This window comes from Abramis brama (assembly GCF_963993115.1).
Source record: "Abramis brama genome assembly, chromosome: 5".
NCBI lineage: Eukaryota > Metazoa > Chordata > Actinopteri > Cypriniformes > Leuciscidae > Abramis > Abramis brama.
In genome coordinates this window covers 35,910,747-35,928,034 of record NC_139967.1, presented here as the reverse complement: position 1 = coordinate 35,928,034, position 17,288 = coordinate 35,910,747, and the positions used below count along the sequence as shown (strand labels likewise).

General features: G+C 36.9%; 1 protein-coding gene across 4 annotated transcripts in view; it reads left to right on the top strand.

Annotated features, from left to right (window-relative positions):
- Window positions 1–15,478, top strand: part of abr (ABR activator of RhoGEF and GTPase) — a 296,797-nt gene extending 281,319 nt beyond the window's left edge. For all 4 annotated transcript variants that reach the window (XM_084113285.1, XM_084113286.1, XM_084113287.1 and 1 more), the window contains 7 exons: window positions 4,277–4,336; window positions 4,445–4,554; window positions 7,275–7,414; window positions 8,969–9,103; window positions 9,256–9,361; window positions 12,598–12,748; window positions 14,067–15,478. In XM_084113285.1, the coding sequence (XP_083969411.1) occupies window positions 4,277–4,336; window positions 4,445–4,554; window positions 7,275–7,414; window positions 8,969–9,103; window positions 9,256–9,361; window positions 12,598–12,748; window positions 14,067–14,156 (792 nt within the window). In that variant the 3' untranslated portion in view covers window positions 14,157–15,478. The remainder of the gene's footprint in view (window positions 1–4,276; window positions 4,337–4,444; window positions 4,555–7,274; window positions 7,415–8,968; window positions 9,104–9,255; window positions 9,362–12,597; window positions 12,749–14,066) is intronic.
- The last annotated feature ends 1,810 nt before the right edge of the window (window positions 15,479–17,288 follow it).

Here is a 17,288-nt window from a genome sequence, read left to right as displayed (position 1 = left end):
TCCTGTGGTAATATCATGTTTTTGGACATGTACTATGGTATTATGTTCTTTTTATATTTATCTTGATGATACTATGTTTTCTGGACATTTACCATGGTAATGCCATGTTGTTTTGCACATGGATCATATTGGTACCTTGGATGTTTGCACCATTGCCATTACCATCATCATTTTAAATAATGTAAATACCATGGTGTTCTCTTCTGATACCATCACTGTACCTACCACAGTACTTTTTTTGGTTACACTTTTTAGCGCAATTTTCCACCGGACAAAATTGCGATTGTTAACTCATGATTTCTGTTCTGTCTGTGCGCACCAATCTTGCACTTCTATCTACTCCTCAACCAGACCACCTAGAGACTTCGGGTTTTCGGCATTATGTTAAGGAAGGTCTAATCTCGGGAACGCACAAAAAAAAACAGGAAAAGATTTACTATCTCTTAGTGTTGTGATCCCATGAGGTGAGAAAATTGCGCTAAAACACTCACCGAGTTTTTATTACTTGTTTTTAATGTGTTCTTGTTACAGTGTAATTACATAAATAAAAAGTAATATTAATTCAAAACATGTACTTACTGTAGGATTAGGTTTAGGGTTTGGTTTATAGTTAGTTCCTTGTAATTATGCATACTTTACTATTAGTACTATAATAAGTATGTGTAACGTAACAAGAACACTGTTAAATAATGTTTTACCTTTTTTTCTTACCGTAAATTTCTGTAATCACTCCCATTTTCAAGATAAATCTCCATGTGGCTGATATTAGAGGGATTGTTCGAGGTTGTGATGGACCAGAGCTCCTCAGAAACTCATTGATCAGGAAACATAAACCTCATGTTCATGTCAGCACAGGTCTGTCTTAAATTTAAACTAATTCAGAGCAGAGAAGCTCCCATCTTTGTTTTGTATGTATAATCCCTGAGTGATTAAATGAGGACATTGAAGATACTACTGACTGGTGTATTATCTTGAAGATAGTTGTGAGAGAGTGATGAGAACAAAAGTTTCCACTCTGACCTTCACCCCACCTCCATCTTGGTATCCAGGCTGGCTTATAGGGAATCAATTGTGTATGCTGTTGAAATAATCCCATAGCATAGATATTCAGCTTGGACTCTTCCCAAAATTTCCCAGAGGAAAGTGAAAAGTGGTGTTGGTGTGGTGATCCCCCAGGACCTTTAGTAAGAGTTTGGAGGAAAGCACTTGGGAAGATGAGGCGAGTCTTTGATAAGCCGTTTAGCTGTATTAAAGTTTTTTCTAGACATATCATGGAACATTTTATTCCATATATTTTTAATAAAGTACTGTAGGAGATGCCTGAAGGTTAGAGAAAGGCTCAAATAAGGTCATGTGTAGCATGTGAATTTGGGTGCTAAGAGGCTACATTCACAGAAGAATACGGCTTTCAGAAATGTTTGGAGTGATAAATACAGTATGGTTATGTTCATTAACAGTTCATGAAGCAGGTTGACATCCGCATGTAACTGAAGTGTTTATCAGTGGGTCAGTGAGATGACTCTCACCTTTTTGTCCTGATATATTAAGTTATTACAAAAATATACTTAAAATGCAGTTTATACAGGGTTTTGAATACACCTCCTCTATGATGAACATGTTTTCAATTACAAAAAAAAACAAACAAAAAAAACATTTTGATATTTTATTGAGGCATACAGTAAAAAAAAAAGACCTAAAAAAAAAAAAACCGAATTCAAATAATGACTTTTTTGAGAATTTTCAAACTTTTGTCCATCAAATCAAACGGATGTAGTGCAGAAATTTACTGGGTAAAATAAATAAATGACAGGGAATGATATCAGAGAGGATCCATGCAGACCATCATGATTGCGTGTCAGTCAGTATGTCTCTAAAATATGAGATAATTTGAGTTAGCTGTGTCCTCCCTATGTTGCCACTGTTGGTCTCAAGCTATCCATTTATTACCCTGCTAATTTAATTGGTGTATACATGTCATATTGGTTTAGTAGGATAATAACAAGGCTCCAACATTCCATAAATATCCAATAAGAATCTCATTATAACCCTAATATGTGTATATAAACAGCATCAGTAATGATGATTGCCCACTTATTGCATTGAGAGAATTGATTTTAGTGATACAAGCTAATGCAGTTTTATGTGCTTGACAGACTTTATTAGACATTCTCATAAAAAGCTATTCAACCTAAGGCATGTTTTCCTGAAAATTTTCATTTATGGGAGTTTTGTCAGCATTTGTGCTATTTGTGTTCCCTTATGTTCTTACTTCATGTTGATTGTTAGTGAAGTTTAATTAAATGCAATGCGATTTATAACAGTGATCAGTGGTAGAGAACTGGTTTGAGACATGGTCAAGACTGTCAGGTTGTTTATTATTGTTACTTTCACTTTTGTGCTTGATTGACAGGTTAGTTTAGGAGTTGGGAGGTTCTTCCCTAAAGAGCTCTTCCCATCATCCATCTTGTCTGTGGCATGTAGCTTGGGAAACTTGTGTGGAAGAGCTGTGTGTTTGTGTGTGTGTGTGTGTGTGCGTGTGTGTGTGTGCGTGTGTGTGTGTGTGTGTGTGTGTGTGTGTGTGAGAGAGAGAGAGTGTGTGACTAAGTTTCTTCTCCTCAGAGAATTGTTTGTTAATGGAAACAGCACAGATTTTGCCCAGAGTAGTTCTCCTTATATGTTCACAGGACAGTAAAGCACCTAAATATCGTAGTGTGAGTTCTTGTGAATTATGCGTAATAGTAAACACAGTTTGGAATATATGACATTAATGGCTTAATCTCGTAATATAACCGTTTTGTGACTGTTACAAGTTTATTGCGGTAGTGACTCTTATTTCTTGCTTTGTTGATTCATATTGTGTTTATAGTGCTGTGTTGCTGTGAAGACCGTGTTCATTATATAGTGTTCAGGTTTGATTCATCCATGCTGGACTCTTATTCAGCAGTGTAGTAGAGTTAACTTTATCACATTTACAGTCTGGATATATTATAACTAGGGGAAAAACTACTGTCCGTTTCCCAGGGGTTTTTTTATAGTAAGGACTGCCTGGGAAATTTTAGATTTTTCTTTATCAAAAAAAAAAAAAAAAAACCTTAAAGAAAGAGAGAGAGGAAATAGATTAGGAAAAAATAAGGCTCTGTTGTTGGTTTAAAATGGTTTCCTGAAGAGTATGGGTATAGAAACAGACTACTTCTAAATGCAACTACAAGGCATGAATATTTTAAGTTATTATACACATTAACATCATGCTTTTCTGGAAAGCTGCTTTGAAACAATGTGTATTGTGAAAACTGCTATACAAATAAATACGTTTTAATTTTGACAGTGCAGATGTTTACTGATATATCGCTCAAAAATGTGTAAACCTGAAATACCCTGATAAACCACATTTGTCCTGAAAGACTAAAAACTGGGGCTTTCTGAGCCTCGGGACAGTTTCACTTAGGAGCCGATTTATTGGTATTCATTGTTAAAATATTTTTCTGATTTCTTTCATCGACCATAAAGGGATAGTCCACCCAAAAATGAAAACACTTTCATCATTTACTCACCTTCATGTCATTCAAAACCTGAATGAATTTCTTTCTTCTGATGAACACAAAAGAAGACCGTCCTTCGGATGAGACGTTAAACTGAGGTCCTGACTCTCTGTGGTCACAAAAAATCCCAAATTTTCCCAGTGGCCTCTGTCCATCATGGCCTGCTAATCATCCCCATATATACATATATACTAATTGGCTTCATCACTCTGTCTCCTCTCCACCAATAAGCTGGTGTGTGGTGGGCGTTCTGGCGCAGTATGGCTGCCGTACAATCATCCAGGTGGGTGTTGCACATTGGTGGTTCAGGAGATTCCCCCTTCTATGTAAAGTGCTTTGAGTGCCGAGAAAAGCGCTATATAAATGTAATGAATTATTATTATTATTATTATTATTATTATTATTAATGGGAACCAAAACTGTTTGGTTACCAACAATCTTCAAAAATATCTTCTTTTTCTTTTTTTAATGACAGAAAGTCATACAGGTGTGGAACAACATGAGGGTGAATAAATGATGAAAGTATTTTCATTTTTGGGTGGACTATGCATTTAATTTAATAATCCATCAGCACTCATGGTCCGCTCTGGTCTCCTCAGCATTAACCTTTGACCTATGACAGCATTCTGTGAGGCCATTGTGTTTGCATTGCATTGAGCAGAAATAATTGCATCATACATTTTTGGTGCTTAATGATGAAGCAATCCTCACTCTTATTTCTATTTGTCTCTTTACAGCTGGACCCACAGACTGTGCAGTCCAAAAACTGGCATATGGACGTCATAGAAATGAATGGGGTACTAATATATTTCTCATTAAACATATTGATACTTTTTGCATTATTGCATTACACATAGTTTCCTGTGACTTATGTGGGATTTATCTCATTTCTCATTCCTTCTTAGATTAAAGTGGAGTTTTCCATGAAGTTTACAAGTCGGGATTTAAGTTTGAAGAGGACACCATCAAAGAAACAGAGTGGTGTGTTTGGGGTCAAAATCAGCGTGGTAACAAAGTGAGTGAAATGCCAAGCCTTAAGGTGATGATACATGTTATCAATGGCAATGTTGCTGTCAACAGGTAACCAGGTGAGACAACAGGGCCCATGACCGATCTAAAGTATCCAGATAGAACATTTGTTGGGAATGAAACTCAATGGGAAAGTGCCAAAGCAACAATTTTCCTGGCAACATTGCTCAAAAAAGTTGTATCATCACCTTTAAAGTCGGAATGAAATGAAAATTCACTGTTTTCTTAATGAATGGTGTTGATCTCATTGTGAATGATTTGTCTGTACATTTGTTTTATTTATTTTTTACCTCATAATGATTTATAAAAATGTCATAACTGGACCTTTCTGTGAAAATTACAGACTTCTCTTTGGTGACGTAAGCAGGACTTCTCCATTTATTAGTGCACTTAAACTTCAACCCTGCAAGATCTGACTTCATTTTTGTAGAGACCCGGATTTCAAAATACAATCAACAACAGATAGATAGAACCATACCCACCCTGCCTTTTTTTTTTTTTTTTTTTTTTTTTTTTTGATAATCCGTAACGCTCGGATGCATGTCACAATTTGGACAAAAAAAGATTTGTTTTTACTTTAGTTTAATCGCAAATTTAAACATTCAAAATATATTACATAAAAGTAAAAAAATGACATAAAATAGGCAGAAGTGGCTTTTTATGATACAGTAGTTTAGCCTTACTGAACAGCAGGCATACTGGCCATCGGGAACACCAAAACTTTCCCAGTGGGCCGATTGCCAAAGCGAGGGAGATATCCCCCATATTAGGTGCTGTTTGTAAAGTTCCCCTATTATGCTATTTTAGAGGCTCCTAATTTTGCTTTGGAGGTCTCCTACAACAGGTTTACATGCATCAAAGGTAAAAAAATATATATTTTACTTATAATATACATTGCACATCACCACATTTTTCAGTGATTCTCAAACGACTCGATGGATGAATCAATCTCTCTAATCCCTCCTTTCCACGAGCTACTCTGCTCTGATTGGCCAGATGGCCCAGTCTGTAGTGATTGGTCTACTGCTTACAGCGTATTTCGGAAGCTAAAACGCCCATTACCATAACTAAACTTAAGCTCCGTCCTGAGGCTTCCTAAAGCTCACTGATTGTACACACTGTAAAGACAGTAACGATGACATTGATTTTACCATGTCAATCCAAGCATAAGTCTAATGATGAAACATTTGTTTATGTTAGTTATTTAACCCGAACCTCACCATGGCAAGGACGACTTAAGCAGGATGTTTCTCAGTGATATACTACTCAGTTGGAGGTACATTATCAGATGTTGCAACTGTAATTCCTCACTATCAGCATTAACAAGTGCATGTCTATCAACAAACCGATGTGTATATTTCTAATTTATTGAGGCGCACATGCGGGAACTGTATCAATAACGGTGCATACGTTAGCCGAGCACTAACGTGAATGACTGATGTAACAAACGTTTGTAAAACTAATTTTATCTTTATCTTTACTCAAAGTTGTAAGAACAACAGACAATCTGCATTAATCTGCACATTTTTAGGTAATCGTGGCCCACAGTTGATTAGCAGAAGTATTTCAGTAAGACAGTAATAACGTGAGTTAGCTGGTTAGTCGAAAACTTACACATACAGTTGTTCGTGGGCAGACAACACATGTGGGCATTATGCAAATGTATTTTCTAGTGACGTAGAACTGTCATGCATTGGGATTCTAAATATAAACGACTCATTAAGGCGGTTCAGAGTCGATACTTTCTTTTGGGAGACAATGGGCCCTATCATACACCCGGCGCAGTGCAGCGGCAGGCAAGTGTGCTTTGCTAGTTTCAGCCTGATGCAGTTATCATTTTCACGTCCTGCGCAGACAGTTTTTCCTGTCATTAAACTAGCAAAAGTGGATTCAGACACGCCCTAAGTGCACTTGTGCCCTGCGCTTTAGACCATGCGCTTAGATTGTTAAAATAGGGCCCAATAACTTCACTTCAAGTGCACTTTCGACTTTACAACTTTGCAGAACGTTTACATTCACAGACAGCTATATTACACACTGCATGAAAGGGAGTATTCAAAAAACCATAATAGGGGCAACCATTACAGCACATACGAAACTGCAAAAAGCAAATACTCCAATAGTGTGATGAAGTGGCACTACCTGATGCAAAAGTGTTTTTAATTTGAGGATTGTCTGGGTGTTTGTTTGTTTTTGTCCATACATTAGTAGTCAAGGGTAACCAAAATGGTTTGGTTACAACATTCTTCAAAATATTTTCTTTTGTGTTTCACAGAAGAAAGTAAGTCATACAGGTTTGGAACGACATGAGGGAGAGTAAATGATGACAGAATTTAATAGCAGTAAATTTGCTTCATCCTAGCTCTAAATCAATGTTTCTTTGTGACAAAAATGCAATATTAAGTTTGTTAACTGCATTTACCATGTATTCAATAATATATATCATTATTTGTTTCTGTTCTTTTTTATTTATTCATTTATTTACTCCAATTTAAGGCCCTATAACACAGCAAAACATTCACATGGTAACTTGTGGGCCAGATGGGCTGGATTTGTCCAGGGCTGAATTTTATCCCCAGTCCAGGCCTGCTGAACAGCAATATTTGGCATATGGATGTCATTCATAAAAAAGCCTGCACAGTTGTTCTCTGTATGTTTAGATTGTTTACATCATGTACATTGATTTTACCTGTTGTTGTTCCACAGGCGCGAACGATCCAAGGTGCCTTACATTGTGCGGCAGTGCATTGAGGAGGTGGAGAAGAGAGGTATTGATGAAGTTGGCATTTACAGGATCTCTGGAGTGGCCACAGACATCCAGGCTCTCAAAGCTGCATTTGATGCCAGTAAGAGACTCTTAGCCAATCACACTTACCACGCTCAAACTAGGATATGACAACTAATATATATGCAGAAGTACAAAATGAGCCTTAAAATCTAGTTTTTAATGTTGTTTATATGTCTATGGGGTGTTTTCAAGGTACATATTTTACATTCTTATCAGTTCTCAGTTCTTGCTTTCCCTGGGAATCAAACCCATGACCTTGGAGTTGCAAGCGCCAACGCTTTACTGTTTGAGCTACAGGAAAGCAGCATGTGTAAGCACAAACACGTGCAAATTCATCAGTCAACACCATTGCTGTGTACTTTCTTCTTAAGACTGCAGTTTACCAAAGACAGTCTCAAAGACAGCCTCATACCGTCACAAAGACAGCCTCATACCGTCACAAACGTTACCAATCCCGTCAACATGCGGGGTGGGCTTTAGCATCATTAACTATGCTGCGAAGCAGGGGGGTCTCAAGAGAAGCCAGATCCTCCTGGTATATTGTTCTTTTGATATGAAAAATCTGGTACATTTGGCAATATAGCGGGTGAATTGTATGTATATAATGTATATTACGATGTTATGATGAACTATATATTCTAAGTTGTTCAAAGCATTTCTTAGGATGTTGATTTTTAGAATGCAGCTGTCTGACACTGAGATGGCGAATGGGAATATGGTTTGTGTAACATTAGCAACACATTATTAACTGTTTGTTAATGTAGTCAAGCCAAATGCTAATCATATCAATTAACGTTATGTGTCCGACATTGTAGAGAGTGATACATAAAACGCAATAATTTGCTCTTCCACTTCTTCTGAATCAGTTTCTGGTTCAAACATATATGGCTGAATTAAACCAGTATTTCCACTTGCTGTTGTGTAGAGTTTACTACAGTAAATATGACCGAGTGAATCGGGTATTCTGAGCTTGTGTGATTGAGTGGAGGCGGGGACTAATATGCATATTCGTGGATCCATGTATACTGAATGAATCAAGGGTGTAGAGTTACATTCAAGTTATTTTAAGGCATGAAGAAATTTTGTAATGTGGATATGGTGGTATCTTGCAATCTAATTGGTTCTGGGTGAGGATGGCAGGGCAGTTTTCATCAGCATCGCACAGAGTGGCTTTTAATCTGGTGCAAAAAAACAGATCCCTTCCCTTATTTTTATCCATTTGCTTTTGCTTTGACTTTTCTTGATGATTTCCCATCAGTCTCTTTTTGGTTTCTGTTTACTCTCTCTTTGGTTTTGTGAGGTCTGTGTATTGAGTCTAAAAGCAGCAACAGTGTTGTGGGAAAGGCCATGCAGAGGTCTGACCCCCTCCAGCTGTCAGCTGGCTCAATAAACACACACAGAGTCTGCAGGAAGTATCCAGAGCTGTACCTTCAGCTAACATGCATGTGTTACTCACTATTATGTCATATGTCATGCCAGGAGCTTATTACTCAGCCTGCATTTGTTATGGTGGCAAATAATTTACATCCCTCTCTCTCTCTCTCTCTCTCTCTCTCTCTCTCTCTCTCTCTCTCTCTCTCTCTCTCTCTCTCTCTCTCTCTCTCTCTCTCAGATACCAAAGATATCCTGATGATGTTAAGTGATATGGACATTAATGCTATAGCAGGGACACTGAAATTGTATTTCAGAGAGCTGCCAGAACCTCTTCTCACAGACCGGCTGTACCCGGCCTTCATGGAGGGCATTGGTATGACTTTTCGTCTTTGATCTTTCACATTTATTGTTTCAACATCTTAAGAGTATTAAAACATAATTACAGTGTGATATGTAGCAAATAGGGTCATTTCAAATGCATATGATTGAGGTGTAATAACATCATCACACTCCTCTTCTTCACAGCTCTATCAGATCCTGCAGCAAAAGAAAACTGCATGATGCATCTGCTGCGGTCACTACCAGACCCAAATCTCATCACTTTTCTCTCCCTACTGGAACACCTGAAGAGGTAAGAGTGCACATACAGTGTTTCTTGAGCAGCAAATAAGCATATTAGAATGATTTCTGAAGTGACACTGAATTACAGTTTTGGCACCACAAAATATAGTAAAATAGAGAAACAGTTTTTTTTTTTTTTTTTTTTATTGTAATAATATTTGTGACCCTGGATCACAAGTAGCATGGGTATATTTGTGGCAATAGCCAACAATATATTGTATGGGTCAAAATTATAGATTTTTCTTTTATGCCAAAAATCATTAGGATATTAAGTAAAGATCATGTTCCATGAAGATGTTTAGTAAATTTCCTACCATAAATATATAAAACTTTAATTTTTTGGAGTGAATGCAGCACATCGCGAACATGAATGTAGAACTTTAAAGGCGATTTTCTCAAGGTTTAGAATTTCAGATTCCAGAATTTCGAACAGATTTTCAAATCCTATCCTAAAAAAGCTTATTTATTCAGCTTTCAGATGATGTATAAATCTAAATGTAAAAAAATTGACCCATGTGACTGGTTTTGTGGTTTAGGTCATATTTCACAATATTACTGTTTTTAACAAATACAGATGATACTCAACCAGAATGTTTTTTTGGCCGCCACGGGTACTGCTGTGGTTGTGGCGGGAAATGCATTTCTGCTCTTGACTGCTAAGAGGCACTATAACCATAGATTTTCACGTTATGGAGTGGACGTTTCACAGTTCGTGTTTGCGAGTAACAGTCAACTACACCTTTTGGAGATTACAAAAAATAAATACTATCAATAAGATTTTTTTTTAATTACATACATATAACCAAATGTAGTAATCAAAAACCAATGTACGCATTTGCTGTTTAGAATGAATTCAAACAGAACAGTAGCCTAAATGTCAAAATTGTGTTTATGTTTTCATAGACTAAGTACTAATGGCGGGGTACTAATACCCCGTTTTATAAAAAAATATTCTTAATATGTATTATGTTATTTTCTCTTTGTAATAAAATAAAAAAACTATAGAAATGTGAATTATATAGGCTACACATTTGGAGTATTAAGAGTGATAGCGTAGTTTTCAAACAGGCTACATGATTAGTCTTTGCATGGAAGTATTAACAGTGATAAGGCAATAGCCTTGTGGGCAGCGCTATATCATGTACCACAGCCATGCCACAGGTGATCTGAGTTCAAGTCCCAGGCTCGAGGTTCAGGCTCTTGGAAATACATCATTATTTTGTCTCAAGTTTAATATTTGTCACAAATAAAAATATATTCATTTATTGATTCGAAACACTTTCCAAAGTTTTATTCATTGTATGTCATTTTTTAGTAAGCTCTGTTTATTTTTAATTGATACTTAATGACAACAACATTTTAAATATTTCCCCTTCAACGATGTTTGCCGACAGCAATAGATTAATAAAATTGTCTGACAGCATTAATTAAGAGCAGAAGTTTTTCTTTGCCTCTCTCGAACGCGCTGAATCTCTTTCAGCACGTTTCTTTGTCTCCTTCACTGACGTGCTCCCTCTCTCGTGAAGGTACTGAAATTAAATGTTTCAGGGAAGAAAGAAACACTTCATATTATATTGTATATAATTATACTGAATATGCCGCTGCGCATCATCCACACCAATTACAAAAACAAACTGTAACAAATTATTTAGCCTTTGTTCCTTAAAAGCCCACGTTCCTCAACAGTTCATGTTAGGTAATGCCAGATTGTTGACAATCATAACACACGGCTGAAACATTCTAAGCCCTACAAAACCAATTGAAACGCTTAATAAGATTGGATACAATGAGGCATTTATCCTGAAACGAACTTTGCCTTTGCCTGCTCTGTAAGTTAAAACACATCATCAGGCTGGCTATCCGACACTTTTTTACACCTTTGGATTGTCCTACACTATCCCTCCCAATCCTCCATATCTATTAGGAGGCTGAGGCTGACTAAAAACAAAGAGAAGTCACGCAAGAACATTTCAGGGTGTCCTGAACCGTGCCCAAGCACGTTTGACCCCCAAATTCTGGTTCGTTTGACTAGTGTGATCACTCCGCACAGGCGCGGTTTGCCGATTCAGTTGGGCTTGGGTGCGGTACGCTTGTAGTGTGGCCCAACTCTACTCTCCTCAGAGTCAGAGAGCAGTAAGGCCCACATCACGCTGGCCTCCGACATCTGGTCACATGATGTCATTGCACAGATCAGTCCTGACTTACACAGTGAATCCTCATGTCAAGAGTTTTACAGTGTAAGGAAAGGACTCGTGGAGTCTTGCTCAGCATGGATAGATTGTATATCGCTATAATGTGTTGTGGTTTGGTGTGTTTAACAGTTTGAAGATGCACATCAGTGTTCTGCTTATAGCTTTCAGTGTATCATTATTACAGTGAAACTGATGTGGTCTGTGTGCATGCGTGACCTGTTGAAATTCATCAGAGAATTAGGCTTAATTAGCTTAAATGTAGTTTCGAACGTTTTATATTTAAATAATTTAGTCACACTAATTTGGTCACAATATTGACAAAGTAAATAAATCCACGTGTTAGACAACTATAGCTCTGTTCCACCTAAAAATCCACCTTTTCTGTCGTTTTACCGTCCCTTGGTGCCACCTGGTGGTGATTTTGCGATCAAGTGTCATATGTGACTGGGTTGTATTTAATGCCGTGAATAGGCATTATGGTTGACTACCTACTGTAAATGCAGTCTGTGTGAGTATAAGAGAATTATTTCAAAAACATTAAAGAATCTTACCGACCCCAAACTTCTTATCACAGTGCATTAAACACAGCAATATTCAACAAATTTACTACATGAGGTCAAACCTAAGAGAGGTCTGGATTAAATGTTGTTTATATTGACTCTTTAAAGCCAGACACCTTATATCAACATCAGTTCAGTCACCATCATAAATTCACAGGGTTCTGTTTTATTTTAGTACGTGTGAAACTGCTGTCGCAATTCACACAAATCTCTCTGAAACGCCAGGAATTAGCAAGTAAGGCCTCGGGTTTATAAACACTGTCACAAATAATCTCTTTAGAGATGTTATTGCCAACTGTAACTGCCGCCAATTAACGCATCACAATCACTGCACATTATGAACACTGCTCATTGTAGACACCTGCTGGCCAACTCTGTACATCACACTTGAGCTACAGTGCATGTGTTGAGTCATCATAAACTGTGAAACATTCAACTTAATGATTGTTTAATGAGATGTGACAGTATTGATGTTTGGTTTCCTCTCATTTTAGGGTGGCAGAGAAGGAGCCGGTTAATAAGATGTCTCTGCATAATTTGGCCACAGTGTTTGGTCCAACTCTGCTGAGACCCTCAGAGTCAGAGAGCAGTAAGGCCCACATCACGCTGGCCTCCGACATCTGGTCACATGATGTCATGGCACAGGTCAGTCCTGACTTACACAGTGAATCCTCATGTCAAGAGTTGTACAGTGTATGAAAAGGACTCGTGGATGCCCAGCATGGATAGACTGTATATCACTATAATGGGTTGTGGTTTGGTGTGTTTAACAGTTTGAAGAATAACTCTGCTTATAGTGAAACTGATGTGGTCTGTGATTAATCCATTATCCTGATTTCCATATTGTCATAACACACTGACCCCAGGCCATCTTCAGTTCACTCGTTTATTCATGCGGTCACGTGTCATTTAAACCAGCGTGTTTACTGTGTCAGTGGAACTGAAGAGGCACTTTGACTGTTTTGCCCTTTGGTTTGTGCATGACATATTTTAAACTGAACAATCTGCATGAGCCAAAGTCTTAACCAGCCATGACAGGAGAAGTTTCCATCCTGCAAAAACCTTGCATGAACATAATTTTTTGTTATATTATCCACAAACTTTAAACATAACTTCTTAAGACTTGTCGCTTTGTGCCCATCATATTTCTAGTGGTCGCAAGCATCCTTATTATTATCATATTTTAATGATAAAAAGAGAGTTATGCAAAAAAACATTATCATTCCATTATACTTGAGCTTGTCTAACTTTTATTTTGTATTAATTCTGAAACTTTGAGAATATAGCTCCATTTGTCGTCTTTCAAATGATACCACAACTATGCTCATACTCCAAAGGATATAGGAAAGACAACCATTTGAGTTCAAGCATGTCATTTTCCTGTTTTGGGCTCAAAGGGGGGTGTGCATCAAGAGGTTAATTAGAAACGTATAAGAAGTTTATGCCCTCTTTCTATTTGCTCTTTAATGCACTGAAAGTTCAAGGGCTTTGTTAATGTTCCCATGTGCTGAACTTTATTTTTACCATTTTGTTTAATTAATATATTTTTATTTATCTATTTACTTTTTTATTTTATGTAAAAGATAATAAAGATATTGTTTGATAAGTGAGATCTCTGATTGTAGTCCTTGAAAACCATTATTGTTATTACTATAAATATTGTGGCCTCTTTTGTTGTGCCTGGTTGGAACATATTATTGTGCTCATTCCCTCTTCTTCAGTCAGTACTGGTTCTGAACTGATTCTAAACAGATCTAGCATGTTTTTTCCTAAAAAGTAGTAGTTTCCATCAGTTTTTATCAGTTTATTCAGAATAAACTCACAGTGGTGTTCATGCAGGAGTTGGAGTACCATCTAGTGGTACAGGTGAATAATGCTGACAGTTTGGTTGAGATTGTTAGAGTCAGGATAGTATAATCATTGCATCACTGTAGTCATCCTCTCTCTTCCTCCTCTGTCACAGGTTCAGGTATTGCTGTACTACCTGCAGCATCCACCAATATCCTTCGCTGAGCTGAAGAAGAATACACTCTATTTCTCAACTGACGTCTAACCCACAACTTCTGTGCAAAGCCAATGGTCCAGCGGGGGGACACTGAGAGACTGTGCCCGCTCTCCCCTGCATTTGTTGTCTCCAGTCATGTTCATGTGTAAAGGGGGCTTAAGCTTCACTCCAGCACGGAGAAGAACTGCAGCGAGAGGAGGGTGGTCTGGAGCGAGCCCAGGATTCGGTATCACCTTATAGAAATGTACTTATCACACAGGAGTCCTGACAAATACAAATACAAACACAAACACACTTCCTACCACATTAAACACCCTGTTTACCATCCCATCTGAAGATTAGTGTCCTGGGATGTTGGTTAGTCAGAGTTGCAGATGTTGTGACAGCTCCTCTAAAGCTCAGTTCAGTGATCCCAAGGCTGGAAGTGAACTGCATTTGCTCTCTTCCCCAAGAGACATTCCAATAAACATCAGCATTTCCATGTTTTATAAATATTATTTGTTTTTGTTTTGTTTCATAAGCTTTTGTGCATGTGATACAAGGGCAGTGAACTGTGTGTGTGAGAGAGAGAGCAAATGCATTTGTTCAAAATAAAATCTGCTGCAAGTTTTTCCTTATGGGCAAAACACTGAAAATCCCAGACCTTCCTTGTCCAAGTACATCCAGGCCAAAAATTGCCATATTTATTATGAATATATACTGTTAATTGTGCCTGTACAGTCTAGTACACTTTGAGACTCTATAGAGTCCTTCATTTGCGATTTTTGGCCAATTTTTGTTTAATTTTAACTGTCAGTATAGACTTGATTATACTTTAGAAGAGAGAAAATAACAGTTAAATGAGCCAGCTTTTGGGATAAGTCATGATATGCAATGTAGTAAGACTATACTTGGAAAATTCTAAACTTTATGTCTTGATTTGAGGAAACATTGTCAGGTAACAATGTTAATGTCACCTTTGCAATTTGAAGTGTCTGGTGATGCTTCAGTGTATTCTGTAGAAAGATCTGTGTTAATGCCCTTTATTTGCATGTTCAGCTTGTCAGATAAAAAGTGGGCAGGAAAACACAAAGGTTCATTTTTGTATTATGATTTTATTTAATTATTATTATTATTATTATTTTACTCCACTGCTGAAAGCCACTGGCAGAGCAGAGGGAAAAACAAAAAATCTGGTGACGTACTTCATAAGCACTGTTAGATTGCAAACTATCTGATATTTTAATATAAGATTAAAAGGAAATTAAAAACTGGTGTATTGTATTTCTGTTGGAAAGATATTGAGTATACTGTATTAACAAGGGTAAATGTTGATGTGACTTTTTTCCCCCCGTTTTTAGTAAAATAAATAAAATTGTACCTTAAGCACAGCATGTCTTTTGTTTTATTAAAATGCTTGAAAACAGAAATTTAAGTTTAAACTTTATTTTCTGAACTTAAATATGAACACTTTAGTACCAGGTGGGCATTTTTTGTGGTTGTTTGCACTTTTTGAGGAAAATGAGTTGAACGGTTGTACTCTTTTGGTTCATTCAGTTACTTAGTTTTATTTATTTTTTTCTTTTATTATATTGTTCGTTGTTTATGTCATTGTCATTAATATCTTTTAACGCCAGAGGGCTCAGGGATAGTGTCAAATGGAAAGCTCTTTTTTTGTTTGCTAAAAAACATAAGTCAGATTTTTGTTTCCTTCAGGAGTGTCATTCTACTAAAGATGATTACAAATGGTGGAAATCTCAGTGGGGTAATGATATTTGGAGTTCACATGGCACTGAACACTCTGCTGGAGTAAGCATTTTGAGAAATACATTTGATGGGGATATATTAGGATCAGATTCAGATAGTTTGGGCCACTTTCATTTATTAGTGATTTCACTTAACCAACAAACAATAATTCTGGGAAATATATATGGGTACAATACTTCTCCGGATTATAACATTTTCTTTGACAAGTTAAATGAGAAACTCACACATTGGTCGAATAAATTCCCTAATGCTTTTTTCATACTAGGAGGAGACTTTAATGTATCAAGTCATAATTATTTGGATAGATATCCGCCAAAGGGGACTGCGTGTCTTAGCCCTGCACTGTTAGGACTAATAAATAAGTTTGAATTGGTGGACATTTGGAGAGAAAGATACCCTAACAATTTGGAGTTTACCTGGGCCAACAAAAATGGATCAAGGCAATCTCAAATTGATATCAAAATGTATGTCCAATTTTGATTTAAATGTTGGCATTCAATATACCCCTGTGACTGACCATAAAACTATCTTTATTGATACCCCTTTAACAGCAGATTATGCACCAGGCCATAGCAAAGCCTCTTTGTGGAAACTTAACAGTTCACTCTTAGAATTACCAGATGTAAATTATAAAATTAAAGAATTAATTGCTAACTATTGGAAAGCAGCCACAATTCAAAATTCTTTTTGTAGCAATTGGGAGCTTCTAAAATTTGAGATTGGTGTTTATTTAAGGAAAGTTGGAGCAAACTTATCCAAAAAGAGAAGAGTTCTTGAGGACAGCCTGATCATGAAATTATCTCAAACCCGTAACTTTAGTTGCCTGTCTTTGGAGGAGGAATCTGAACTTGCAGCTTTGCAAACTAATTTAGATGATTTAAACTTATCGAAGGCTAGGGGTGCTTATGTAAGATCCAGGAAAAGATGGCTTGAAGAAGGAGAACTCAATTCTGCAAATGTCTTTAAGCTTGAAAAACGAAATTTTACCCTTTCAACAATTGAGAAATTATGTGTTGATGGCAAAATTGTAAATGATCCAAAGGATATAGGCAATTTCAGTGCCAATTTTTATAAAAAATCTTTATGGTTCAAAATTTACAGAGCAGATATCGACTTTGTTTCTGGATTCAGTTATTAATGTTAAAGCTATCTCTGAAAGTGATAGAATGTGTTGTGATGTTGTTACTCATGAGGAAGTACAAAGCGCAGTTAAGAGCTTGAAAACAATAAATCCCCAGGATGTGATGGACTTAAAGCTGAGCTGTACAAATTATTTGATGATGAACTTTGTCCTTTTTTAACAAATGTTTTTAAAGAGAGTATTGATAAAGAAGCTTTACCTCCTACGTCAACACAGGGTTACACACTAATTCCTAAACCAAAAGAAAGATCTTACCAATTTGGACAATTGGTAAAAAATTGTTTGCACTTTTT